At 39.5% G+C, this 12023-nt stretch overlaps 1 protein-coding gene across 1 annotated transcript in view; it reads right to left on the reverse strand.

Annotated features, from left to right (window-relative positions):
* Nucleotides 1–12023, reverse strand: part of SORCS3 (sortilin related VPS10 domain containing receptor 3) — a 285430-nt gene that overhangs the window by 20114 nt on the left and 253293 nt on the right. Inside the window, exons 18-20 of the mRNA XM_051800035.1 lie at nucleotides 11722–11893; nucleotides 5133–5319; nucleotides 2072–2205 (exon numbers count right to left, since the gene is read on the reverse strand). Of these exons, the coding sequence (XP_051655995.1) occupies nucleotides 2072–2205; nucleotides 5133–5319; nucleotides 11722–11893 (493 nt within the window). The remainder of the gene's footprint in view (nucleotides 1–2071; nucleotides 2206–5132; nucleotides 5320–11721; nucleotides 11894–12023) is intronic.

A 12023-nucleotide genomic window follows, 5' to 3' on the forward strand; every position in this document is an offset into this window, starting at 1 on the left:
ATAGGAAAAGCAGCTGCAATCCCTCAGCATGGAAGTAGAATATATCATCTAACAATGCCAGTCACTATGCACAATATTACATACCTCATCCTTTAATTCACACACAAATCAGTGTCCCCATTTTCCAGTTCTGCATAGAACACCAGAGTTTATTCATGAGTGGGTACAGAGAAGAATCTGACATGCACATAAAACATCCCAGAAGGAATTTGGATGTGGTGCAGACTGTTGTTTTGAAAAAAGGGTGGCTGATACTGTTATGTCTACATCCTTTGCCATTCTTCTATCATAGTTGAAGTACATTTGATAAGGTAGTTGGAGTTAATGCTTTGGAAAGAATCTTAGATTTGGCCACAAGTAATTGGCATCATGTTTACTATTCCATATTTCAGCCATGCGTGCAATCATGCCAGCTACTCCATGTACAGCTATGTCCAAATTGTCTATCCCAAACACACCCATATCTGTTTGTACTCTGTTGCCTATGGTCTGAAATTTAAGCTAGAAGACAAAACAGATCATATTTGCAATCCAGGTGCAAGCACCATGAGAACTGCACAGAAATCTTCAGCAGTAAACACCACTGCTTTCCTCTACCTTTTTCAAATTACTTTCTATTACAAAAAATCTTTTTTAAGGCCCTATTCACAATCATCTTCTATATTAAGGACTAAAACGATGGAAGGAAAAGTCTGATGCCTGCATACACTGGAAGGCTTAAGCAGATGAGCAAGTTACCAATACCTAAATTGTTTCAGATTTACTTTGATGGCTGGCTGTGTGTGAGCACTGAGCCAAAAATATCTGAACTTTAATGTGATTTTGCATCCCTCTGTTTCAGTGCAGTATAAACTATGTGGAATTACCTGGTACTTGTCATGGACTAGATGTGTGTATGTGGGTGGTTGCCATAGCTCAGCTAGGGCACAGCAACTTGCCAAGTTACAGTAAGAGGTTTTTGTTCCTGAGCTCTTCCAGTGCCTCAATTATGCTCCCACAAAAATAATCAAGTTCTTACAGTAAGCTTCCTAACTTGATGTAAAATCTCCATAAACACAGCCTTTCCTGTTCTCCCCCCCCCCCGCTAATGTTTGTACCTAGGGTAAGAGGTTAAAACTCAAGCAGTTTTGTCAAAGAGAAAACAAAATACTTGTTTGCTTGCTATTTTTTATCTCAAGTTCCATATTTCATGTAAAATCCCTGTTTCTTTCTGCTGTGATCTCACCTCAGAGTACACCTTCAATTGCAAATGTAGACAATGATGTGACTTGAACTGCTTTTGTAAATAACAGCAGATACTACATTGCAAAATTTTCATCTATACAGTTCACAACTGTAAGAATAGAGAATAGTGCCTGTCTCACTCCTAAAGCCTAAAATAAAAATTGTAGCTAATAAGCAATCCTGCTCTCTCCATTTGAAACATGGCATTAACTTGTAGTTTCACTTACTTTAACTATTGATAAAAAGGCTTTTTTTGATACATTTGTGCCCATCTTTTGAAAATTTGCTACAAAGAAATCTCATCTCCCTCTTTAATACATTCCAGACTGTGAACAATAGTCATGGATCGACCCAAACAGTTCATTCAAGTTAGACTCTTCTAGCATGAAATTCTAGATGCAACTGTTTATTTGAACACCAAGAGCTTTAAAGTACTGTGTTGGAATCCAGCATTATATACTGCATACTGGTACACAATGGAAACCCCCATGGTTATTTGAACACCAGCAGTTTTAAAACAATGTGTTGAAAGCCAGTATGATTCCATATATAGTGGTATATAGTTCAGTTAAGTTGCAAGTGAACATTGGTAATAACAGTGGTCTCCAGAGCTCAGTAGGGCTGATAACAACCAGGTGTAAAAAAGTAATGACTCCTAAGAACAACACAATACAGGAGGAAATAAATTCACAAAGGTTGAAGTTCAGATAATGACAACCCTTTTTAGACAAGGAAAAAACTAAAATACAAAACAAACAAAGATGAGAAGTTTTTATTAGGGCTGAGAGAGTTCCCTGTCTGGTGGGACAAGCTTGGGAAGTGAAAATAAACCGAAGGGTATCTGTACCTTGGTGCTGTTGCCAAACCACCAGAAGTAGGTAAGTGTGCCTGCCTGGCTGGGCCAAACTACAGCAGTAATGTTGACATCTTTATTTCTGATGGCAACAAAGGGAACACTCAGATGGACGTGCTCCACTGGACCTGTGGGAAGAGAGAGTTCATTATTTGAGCCTTTGAGTTAAATCCTCCCTGCACAGTTATGAACAGCAAGAGTCTTTAAATGAATCACATGTTCTATGTCAGTAGCAAGACTCTAGTTTAGCAATAAAAGAGAATTTCAGTAGTCAATAAGCAACAGAAAAAGATAGATTAATAAACACTAAATCTTATTTTTTGTTTCCTCTTAATTCTAGAGTAGCCAGAAATGCACATTTTCCAGAGTGTTGATTTCAGACAGGGTCAGCACTGTGTATAGAAGAATTCTTTAAAATGCATTTTGTGGAATAACAATGAACTGGCTTTGCACTAAATAGGGAAGTTTCTATTGAATGCTAGAGGGATAGGACACGAGAGAAAGAAAATATAGCCACTGAGCTACTAAGATTTGTGGGGAAATCATTTTAGCCAAGATGGCTTAAATCTGGTTATATAAGAGGCATTTATGACTTGATTAAATACCCCTGGTAGTTTTTTAAAAGGTCTCCAAAAGAAAGATTTATGATTTTTAGAAATCCTTGGTATGTTTTTGACTTTGGCTGACTTTGGGAAGTGTTTGGGGAGTCAGTTACCACTAGCAAAAAGTCATGAACTACTTGAAAGAAATGTGCATTGGTGTACCAAAGCATCTAACATTCAGAAGCACTTGTTTCTGAAAGATTTAAAAAAATAACAAAGTACCAATGCAAAGTTCTATCTAATAAATGCAAACACCCACAGTAAACCCAATGAGTTAAGTCCAGAATTAAGACAGTGCCTCTCTAGAAAAAACAACAGGAGTAAAAAATACTGAGGTTTTGTTTGATAGTTTGTTTAAATCTTTAGTATCTCCATTGTTCTAATTCTCGTTTAATCTTTTGTTTTTGCTGGTACTGAATTTCAGCTGATAACTGCTGTCCATCAGACAGTGCTACCTTCTGACTAGTACCTTTAAAACACCTTTAAAACTGACAGACTATCCCTGTGAGATGGAAAGGATGAAATAAGAAAGACATGTTTTTCTAAGACATTCATTCTGGGAAGCAGAAACTTCAGTGATTTTTAACTGAGAATATCTTCTTGTGTTACCTCTCAGCTCTTCAGGCATGAAACGGGGACATTAATCACTTCTCCATCTACTTAGATTACAAAGATTTTGGATAGCAAAAGCTGTTCTTTTACCACCAGAACATACAGTACCAAGCACAATGGGACACTATTGCTGCTTTTGACTCCTTAAAATTTGATCTTTTTTTTTCCCCCTTTTCCCAAGGGGTGTCTACCACCAAGTCACTCCTGAACTCTGATCATAGAAAGTACTTTGGGTGCTCAAGAATAGCAGGTTCCCCAAACAGTTTGTGACAGTGAATGTAAGAAGAAAAACAATAGTATCTCTGCTTCCTTTAAATGTCAAGATAAGCAGCTTGACAGCAGATTCCAGAAAGCTGAAAAGTTGACTGACCACTAATAAAGCTGCAAGGTAGAAAACTAATGTTACTTGAGGCCGAGGAGCTTTTTTCTCTTTTCATTTTTTTTTTTTTTATTTTCCAGCAGAGGATTTCAGTACCAGACAGATCATATAATAAGAATGATTCACAGGCATTTTTGTCTGTACATTTGAGCTTCAAGGTCAAACATCCTATATTGACTGGTACATCAAACTAAATTAAAAGTCATCTTATTTCAGCATTAGCATGAATGTAAGAGTTCGCAAAATATTTCCCTAGAGATAAGGATAAGCTGGCTACCTAAGAACACTATAAAAGTCAAAGGAGAGATCTGAGTAGCTGATGAAGAAACCAGTGGAATAGCACAACCAGGCCAGGGAACTGTCCTTTGTTGCATTCTGCTTTAAAATCCTCACCATGAAAAAGTAGTTCCTATGAGAAAAATCAGAGAATCCATACAAATCTGGTTGTTATTACCAGGTAACCATCACTTTTGTCAGTTAATGGCCCAAGGTGAAGGTAAAAACAGTTAATGCTCTAATAACAGGTTGTTAAGTGCAGCCATGATTGACTTTGAGGGAATTATGGGCATAATAAAAGCTTCAAGGAACATTTATTCCTTCACACAGGGAGCTTGAATGTAAAAAGGAGAAAAAGTTCTTGAGTTTTGGAAATTTCTAACTTGCTACCTTCCAGCAGGAAAGCTCAAGTAAAAGATAGGCTAGGGGACATTCTAACAGGTAAAGAGGGAAGACAGACATGGCTGTGAATACCATTAGGGGTAAAACCAGATGGCATTCTCTGCCCAGAAGATCTGATAGTCTGAGAGCAGGACAAAGAACAGGGCTGTTCCTGTTTCATCCTGAATTCCATACCCTCTGCTTTCTCCTGTGGCTTTGAGAAGTTGGCTGGGAGCTCTGTATTTGAGTTTGCTCATGTGTCAACTGGAGGGAAATTGCACTGATTTACCAAACAGGACAGAAACATCAGGAATGCATGGCAAACTCATGAAATATGGAAAGCAGCCCGTTAGCCCTCGGCACGTTCATATCCCAGGAAGCATGCTCAGCATAATCTTTTATTTCATTTAATAAGCACTGTGAACTCAAAAATCCTGAATAAATGAATCAAATTTTAGTAGTTTAATCTAAACCTCTTGGAATTAGACATGTTTTGAGAATACACATTTAGACTTTGTTTCATATGCTGCTTGGTCTCTGAACCTTTCAGGAAGACCAAGAAACTTTTTTCTGTATCTCTGAAGACTGCAAATATACTTGTGTTTAAAAAAAAAAACCTTCCCTTTATCTCAATTCAATAATTTATTTTACTATCTAGAAGAGTGCCTAAAAGGCCAAGACTTCAGAAGAGCATGAGCTGCATGTGTATGTGGTTTTGCAGGTATACTTAGGCGCCACTGAAGTTGCAGGGATTTTCAGTGAAGTCAAATTTCACCCAAGGAATCCAGCAGGTGGAAGTACTTACAGACCACATGCAGGAAGAGGACAGCAGTGTCAGAGCCCAGGCTGTTCTCTGCATATGCTGTCACCTGGAAGATTCCAGCATTCTTATACACATGTCGGATGCCATCCTCAACAGGGCTGAAATTAGCATAGGATACAGCAATGCCATCTCCAAAATCAAGCTGAATGTTTGTCCTTTGGAGATCACCCTGCAACAGAGAAGGCTTAATTAGGAAACTGGGTTGACAAGAGGGATTTATATTACTCTGCATCCTACTTCTCTGTTCCATTTCATTAGCACATACATAAACTTGTAACTTTTCCAAAAAAGCCTAGCTTTGTTCTGTCATTTACCAAAGTGGCCAGACTCCAGTCAGCAACTGGCAATTATATACAAGTAATGCATAGAATAACTGATCATTTACACCTATAAAGAGATGTTACCCTCCATCTTGGGTTTAAAGATTTGGGGAGGGCAGAGTGTTCAATGTGCACATATAAAGGGGACCATGTTTGAATCCTGTAATACAAGGCATGGTGGGGGATTAAGTGTTACTGGAGTGGCCAGGGCTTTCCACAGCCTTTTTTTGAATTGGTGGTGGCCAACAAGTACCTCATCAGAAGCAGTGAGATGGGAGACACTATGCTGGTGGTAGGTTAGATGTTAACGGGAGAGCAATTCCCATGTGAACATGGGAGCATTGGGAACACTCTGGAGACAGGACAATGGTTGAAGTGGCTCCCCCATACATTCCAAAGACATAGAACCTAGTCACTGAGTCTAGCCTTATCTAGTTTTCCAGGTTTCCTGTACAGTCAGTGAAAGAGAGAGAAAGAAAAGACCAACACTCCATCCTAAAATAACTGAGACAGGTGACATGAATCCCCTGCAAATATCCATTCCTATACCCTGATGATAGAGAGTTTAGAAGACTAGTTTCAGCTAGACATGTAACTTTAGGATGGCTGAATTTATACAGGTTGAGTCTCACACTGAGGACTGACAGATTTTTCTGTCTAATGTCAGTCAACACAAAGACAGGGCCTAGATACACAGGAGAATGAAGTAGATGATGAGAAAATCTCTTCTAGGATTACTGTCAATGACAGTTATTAAATGAAGGAGAGAAAAGCAGACAAGAAATTCCAGCACTGCAGGTATTGTCTAGAGGCAGTAGTTGCACTATTTTAATTTAATTCATGCTTTAAACTGCTGCAGTTGAACTGTAGAAGTGTCTGTTATTTCAGTTTCTTGGAGCCTTACTTTATACTTGCCCCCAGCTGACTAATGGTAACACTAAACAAGGCTAATTTAAACAGAGCTAAAGCCCACTGCAGCAATTTCACTAAACTGAAAAAAAAACTAGAACTCAGATAAAATCTCTGTAGCTTTAGCTTTCTGCATATAGATAAGATGTTTTGTCACAAGTCCCTTTAATGAAAGGTCTCCACTTTATTCACTATGGATGAAGAAGATATCACTACCTTTTGGAGATGTTCCTAACCCCAAACTGAAGCCAATCCCTAGATATATGGAGGATGAAATTAAAAGTTTAAAGAAAAAATTGAAAAATCCCTACTCCTAAGGTAACCATTTTTTTAAATAGGGAATACAGAAATATTTCACAGCCATCTCATAAAGCCCATTATAGCTGTAAGCACACAGGGTCAGGATCAAAGCTAATGTGCAGTTTTAGCACATACTGATGTAAGTAAGGGAAGCAACCTTATCTCTCACTGATGATTCTGACAGACCTCCAATCCCTCCACAGCCAGCTCAAATCCTGCAGGGTCCTAAATCCACAGAAAAGGACCACGTCACACTCATAAAAGATTTTTCATATGGTCTGAACACATTCATACATAGCACAGATCCATTTTGGATCATGACTTCTTACCACACCAGGACATGGAAAAAGAGGTCCTTAAATCAAGATTAAATAGCTGTCGGGCTGTTCTGTCCCACATGGTCAGCAACTCAGACCAAAGGTGCACAACAAAGGCACATGTGGAGACAGAAACATCCATTAAAGGCAAGGGGTCCCAGTTCTTGCCTTCCACTGACTCCAGACTGACTCATGGGAGCTGCTGTCTGACTGGTAACTGCCATCAGCCTGTATAAGTGGCAACTGCTATACTGACACAAGTAGGATGCTATGTTCTGCAACTTGTCCCTGTCCTGAGAGTGCATCTGACCTTGCCCTTTGAATGGAAACCCACAATAAAACACACAAGAACACAGACCACAATGAAGCAGGTCCCCTGTGAAGGTGATCAGGACCACAGCAGCCCCCACAGACTTCATCCTCCTCATAGACTATGCCTGCATTAACAAATCAGTGTGCAGGAAGGGTATTTTTCAGATGTGAATTTGCTTTGAGTCTATACTAGGGGTCTTCAGATACACACCCATATAATCAGGATTACTGCATGTAGTTTCTGAAATATGGATATTTGATTATATATGTTAGATCACCCTCCTTCCTTGCTCTATCATTCACGTTCCACAAGAGCCAGGGGAGTTTTGGCTACTGAGTTGATCAGGGCATCCTTTTCACCTCTGCCCTTCTAGGACATTAAAAATCCAGTATAAACTGAAAAGAATACATGGAGGGACACTAAATCCTATCTATAATATTGAGTAGTCAATAACATTCTTTAGACAGAGAGGTTTTTAAGTCACTAAAAAAATTCTCTAGTAGGAGCAAAATGACACTCTTGTGATATTCAGGTATTTGATAGAAAGGCTCCCATAGCTTGTTAAACCTTTCAAAATCACTTCTCAAGGGAATGTATTAAGACTGCAAGTTCATCTCATAAGGAAGACACTGAACAGAGGATAAAAATGTGATCTGGGCTGGATTCATAGTCGATGACCTCAGGCTGAAGTCTCTTGCACCAATCACGGCAACTCATCTCCCTTGCTCTTTTCTATTTTCTCCTTGCTTCTTCAATATGATTCTATCTGAAATAAGAAGGTTTGAAATAGTGAAGCAGGAACAGATTTTTTTGTGACTAAGCAGTAGCAGATGATCTTCCCATCCAGTTATGAATTGGGTCTTCAACGTAAAGACTGCCTATCACACTAATTATGTTTTCTTTCTTCTTTCAATACATCTGTATCCAGTATACAAAATACTAAAACAAGCATGCTAGTCCCACACAGTCATATCAGATATTCTGGAGTTTATGAATATAGATTAAAATCGAAATGGAGGCATTTCAAATGGAAAAAAATCATTGCTCTCCATATATATTCAAAAGGCACATTTTATTGCTTTAAGTCCCATAAACTACTGCAAGGGAATGAGGCAGGGGCTGTCATAAAGATTGGAGCTCTGCTTACTTCAATCAGTGAGCAGACAAAGGGTAGTGAAACGGGTGGAGAGGAGTATTGCCATAGAACAGTCCTTCAAAGTCATATCACCATCAAGACTAGCCTGGAAAAGTTTTCCTGCCTGGAAGCCACACTAGTGAAGTGACAAAAACTCTAAAGTCAGGACACACAAGAACTGTAGTTATAGGTTGAAATTTTGGCTTTCTGAAGTTAGGAGCCAAACTCTCACTGATTTCAGGAGGGCTGTATTTCATTTAACATATGTCTGGGGAAGGGGTGAGGGGAGTGTATCTACATGAGGCATTTTGGTTCTTTTCTAACGAAGTTCTCAAACTTTTTACATAAAAATATGACATGGTTTAGATTAGATGTTGGGAAGAAATTCTTTACTGTGAGGATGGTGAGGCGCCGGAACAGGCTGACCAGAGAAGTTTTGGGTGTTCCATCTTTGGAGGTATTCCAGGCCAGGCTGGATGGGGCTCAGAGAAACATGGTCAAGAGGGTGGCATCTCTGCCCATGGCAAGGGGGTTGGAACTAGACAATCTTTAAGGTGTGTTCCAAACCAAACTATCCTATAATTGTATGATGTGGCTATCTCTTTCTGTAAACATAGTTCAGCAATCCTTTAACAGATGTGCAGAACTTCAATACTTGCTCAGTGCTGGTCACTGCTTGCCTTCTCAGCTCACTTGCAACTACAACCTTGCTACAAAGCCTTGTCATCCCCTTGTAATGACTGAAAGAGGGAAACTATGGGGTGACATAAACAGCAGATAAGGGAGCAGAACACTTCAGTAACTGGAGCTGCTATATAAACAACCATTAACCCTCAGAGGAGTTTATGTACTCTTCAGAAGGGAGCTGAGGATGCATGGCAAGATCAGGTGCAAAAATAGATTCATAGATGTGGTCAAGAACACAACTTCATACAACAGCAATTTGGCAGTCTATTGTTTCTTCATGATCAAACCCAAACTCAGATTAAAAAAAAAAAAGTCTAAAAAGGTTCTTATCTACTTATGTTCCTTCACATGTATATACAGTCCAAATCATAGTCCAGTCCCATATTTCTAAAAGCACAGCAAAACCATCAGTCATTCTGCATTTCTTTGTTCATAGTCATTGCCACACACGTATTCTGAATACTGCTATGAACAGTAGTACTAAAGTTAATTCTATAAATCCTGAGAAATTCAGATTTTGATTAACTATGGTGAAGTCTTCATTTACCATTGACCGCATTATGGTCACTCACATCAATATATGGAGGATGTGTACTAGAAGGTAGGGAAGAACTTGTTAGGGTTAGTCTGAAACAGTTGGAAGGCTGAATGAAGACCACACAGATGTATCCATAGGAGGGTTTGTCAGGTTGGCTCAGAAAGTCAGTTTAAACATAGGTACAAAACAAACAACCAGTTAATAAACAGACTGACCAGAGAAGGTGGAGGAATTCAGGAATGAATCTGTATGACAGCAAGGTAGGTAATAATTAAGACTTCTGCAGAAATTTTTTCTTCCAGCTACCAAGGAATCCTTTGATGACAATTCTTCTCAGGTTCACACTAAAAGACTAGAATACTTTTGTCCAAAATCTAAGTGTTCCTTTTATTTTCGTCTTGAAATGTCTATTTTTTAAGAAACAAACTCAAAAGGCAACACGTCTTTCTGTGGAATAAGCTGTTCACCTACAAAGACATGTTCTTGAAGATCCTCTTCCCTTAGAAAAACAATAATTTCAATGAAATATTTTTCCAACTATTGTTATTTCTCAACTAAGGACATAGAGTGAATGCCCTCACATATTTATTCAGCTGCCTCTTCACTCTCTAAAGTATTGTAGACTCCACTCTACAGGTACCTTGACTGCTGCCTTATTCCCCATCTGTTTATCATTCTTTGTACACCACAGTTCCGCTTGAGTTCCTTAATAAATTACTACTAGATTCCTAATTTTTAGATTATATCTGTTCTTTTATGAACTCCCACTCATAGTGTCTATACGAATCATATTACCATGTCAAGTCTGCAGAATATAAAAGAATCAGCCAAGTAGACAAGAAATCCCCTTTGTATAAAAGCAGAGCATGCATGAATCTCTGAGGAAGCATGTAAAGAGGCCCTGTCAGTTTAACGTGGTCCCAATGAAACACTTAGTTACTGTACAAGAATTTGATTTAGCGTGAGTGTGCATCTGTCTCTCTTTGTCTGTCTGTGGGTGGTCTGCCTCCCAGCTCTCTCCAGCTACTGTCCCAAAATTATGTACACAGGCCAGAGTAGATGACAAAATATACTTGTGGTCCTCAGTCCCTGGCTGTCCCTCCTGAGACACCTAAGGATGTTAGAAGTGAGGTTGTGAGTGGACTCTTTCATTTAACCAGAAAACAGACGCAACACAATCCACTGTGGTAAGATCACTGTTGGACCTCCAACACCACCTTCCATGGGCAGTCAGAAGCCAGCAGAGGAGTGCATCAGCTGCAAACTCAGTAGAATTTTTTTGTGGTGTAGTCACATATATCCCTAAACCCCAAATCAAATCACAGGCCAGAAGCAGCATAAGATCATTTGAAAAAGCCTCCTATCAGTCTGAACACATACTAAGTGCCTGCTTTAGCTCTCCAAGTCTGAGTCACAAACCTTGGTGACACAGGCCACACCATCTGTATTTGCCAAACAGACAATTACCTGACTCAGAGAGACCACCAGAAGTGCCTAAATATTTTGATGCTTTGGGCAGCAGCATGGCCTGGTATCATTTATGCTGCTGTTGGCTACAGAGGGAACCATACCAATAAATAAATACAATAGATATGGGCTGGGAGGGTGCTTTGAGGAGGCTCAATTCCTACTGCAAAACAACAATGTCCCTCACTGTTCCCTATGAGTCTGAAAATGTTCAGACTCAGCTAAAGCTTTGAATCTCAAACACAGAATTATTAAGCATAGAAACACCATTTCAGCCTCACAAACACCATAATCTGCAGTTCACTGGAAGCAGCAAGAGGCTAGTGGGGAAACAAATTTTTGTCCAGATCTTTCTTTCTTTAGTATTGACTTCATCCCCCCTGATAGACAAGATAACCAGCCACACCAGCTTGATGATTTGCTTGTATGTTTCACCCTTTTCTATTCATTCTCATAAATCTCAGGACTGTTGACCATTTCATAGTCCCACTTGATTGCTATTTTCCTCTCAGCAACCTGAAAAGTGAAGGAAAAGAATGCCAGTCCTGCCACGCAGAGAAAAGTTTGCTGAGACCACTAACACACCTCTTCCATAAGGATGATGAAGGTGGCATTGTGTCCCTGCTCCATGACCAGCTTTCCATCAGTAGTGAGGATGTGCAGTCCCCGAGGTGCTTTTCCAGGGCACTTCTCCATCTTGGCCATGTACTTCTCTCTCAAGCCATCTGTGCAGTTGTTAGACACAATCCTTCGGTACCTAGGGAACAGTCAAAAAAGGAGATTGGGCTCAGACAGTGGATGGAAATGTTCCTTTGTGTTTTTTTTGTTTCTCCTCATTTATGGATGTGTTTTTTAAAAGGCTAACTGCCTGTATGATTCCCTCACTG

Source organism: Manacus candei, unplaced genomic scaffold (genome assembly GCF_025592945.1).
Source record: "Manacus candei isolate 608988 ecotype Guabito, Panama unplaced genomic scaffold, ASM2559294v1 h1tg000050l, whole genome shotgun sequence".
NCBI classification, from domain to species: domain Eukaryota; kingdom Metazoa; phylum Chordata; class Aves; order Passeriformes; family Pipridae; genus Manacus; species Manacus candei.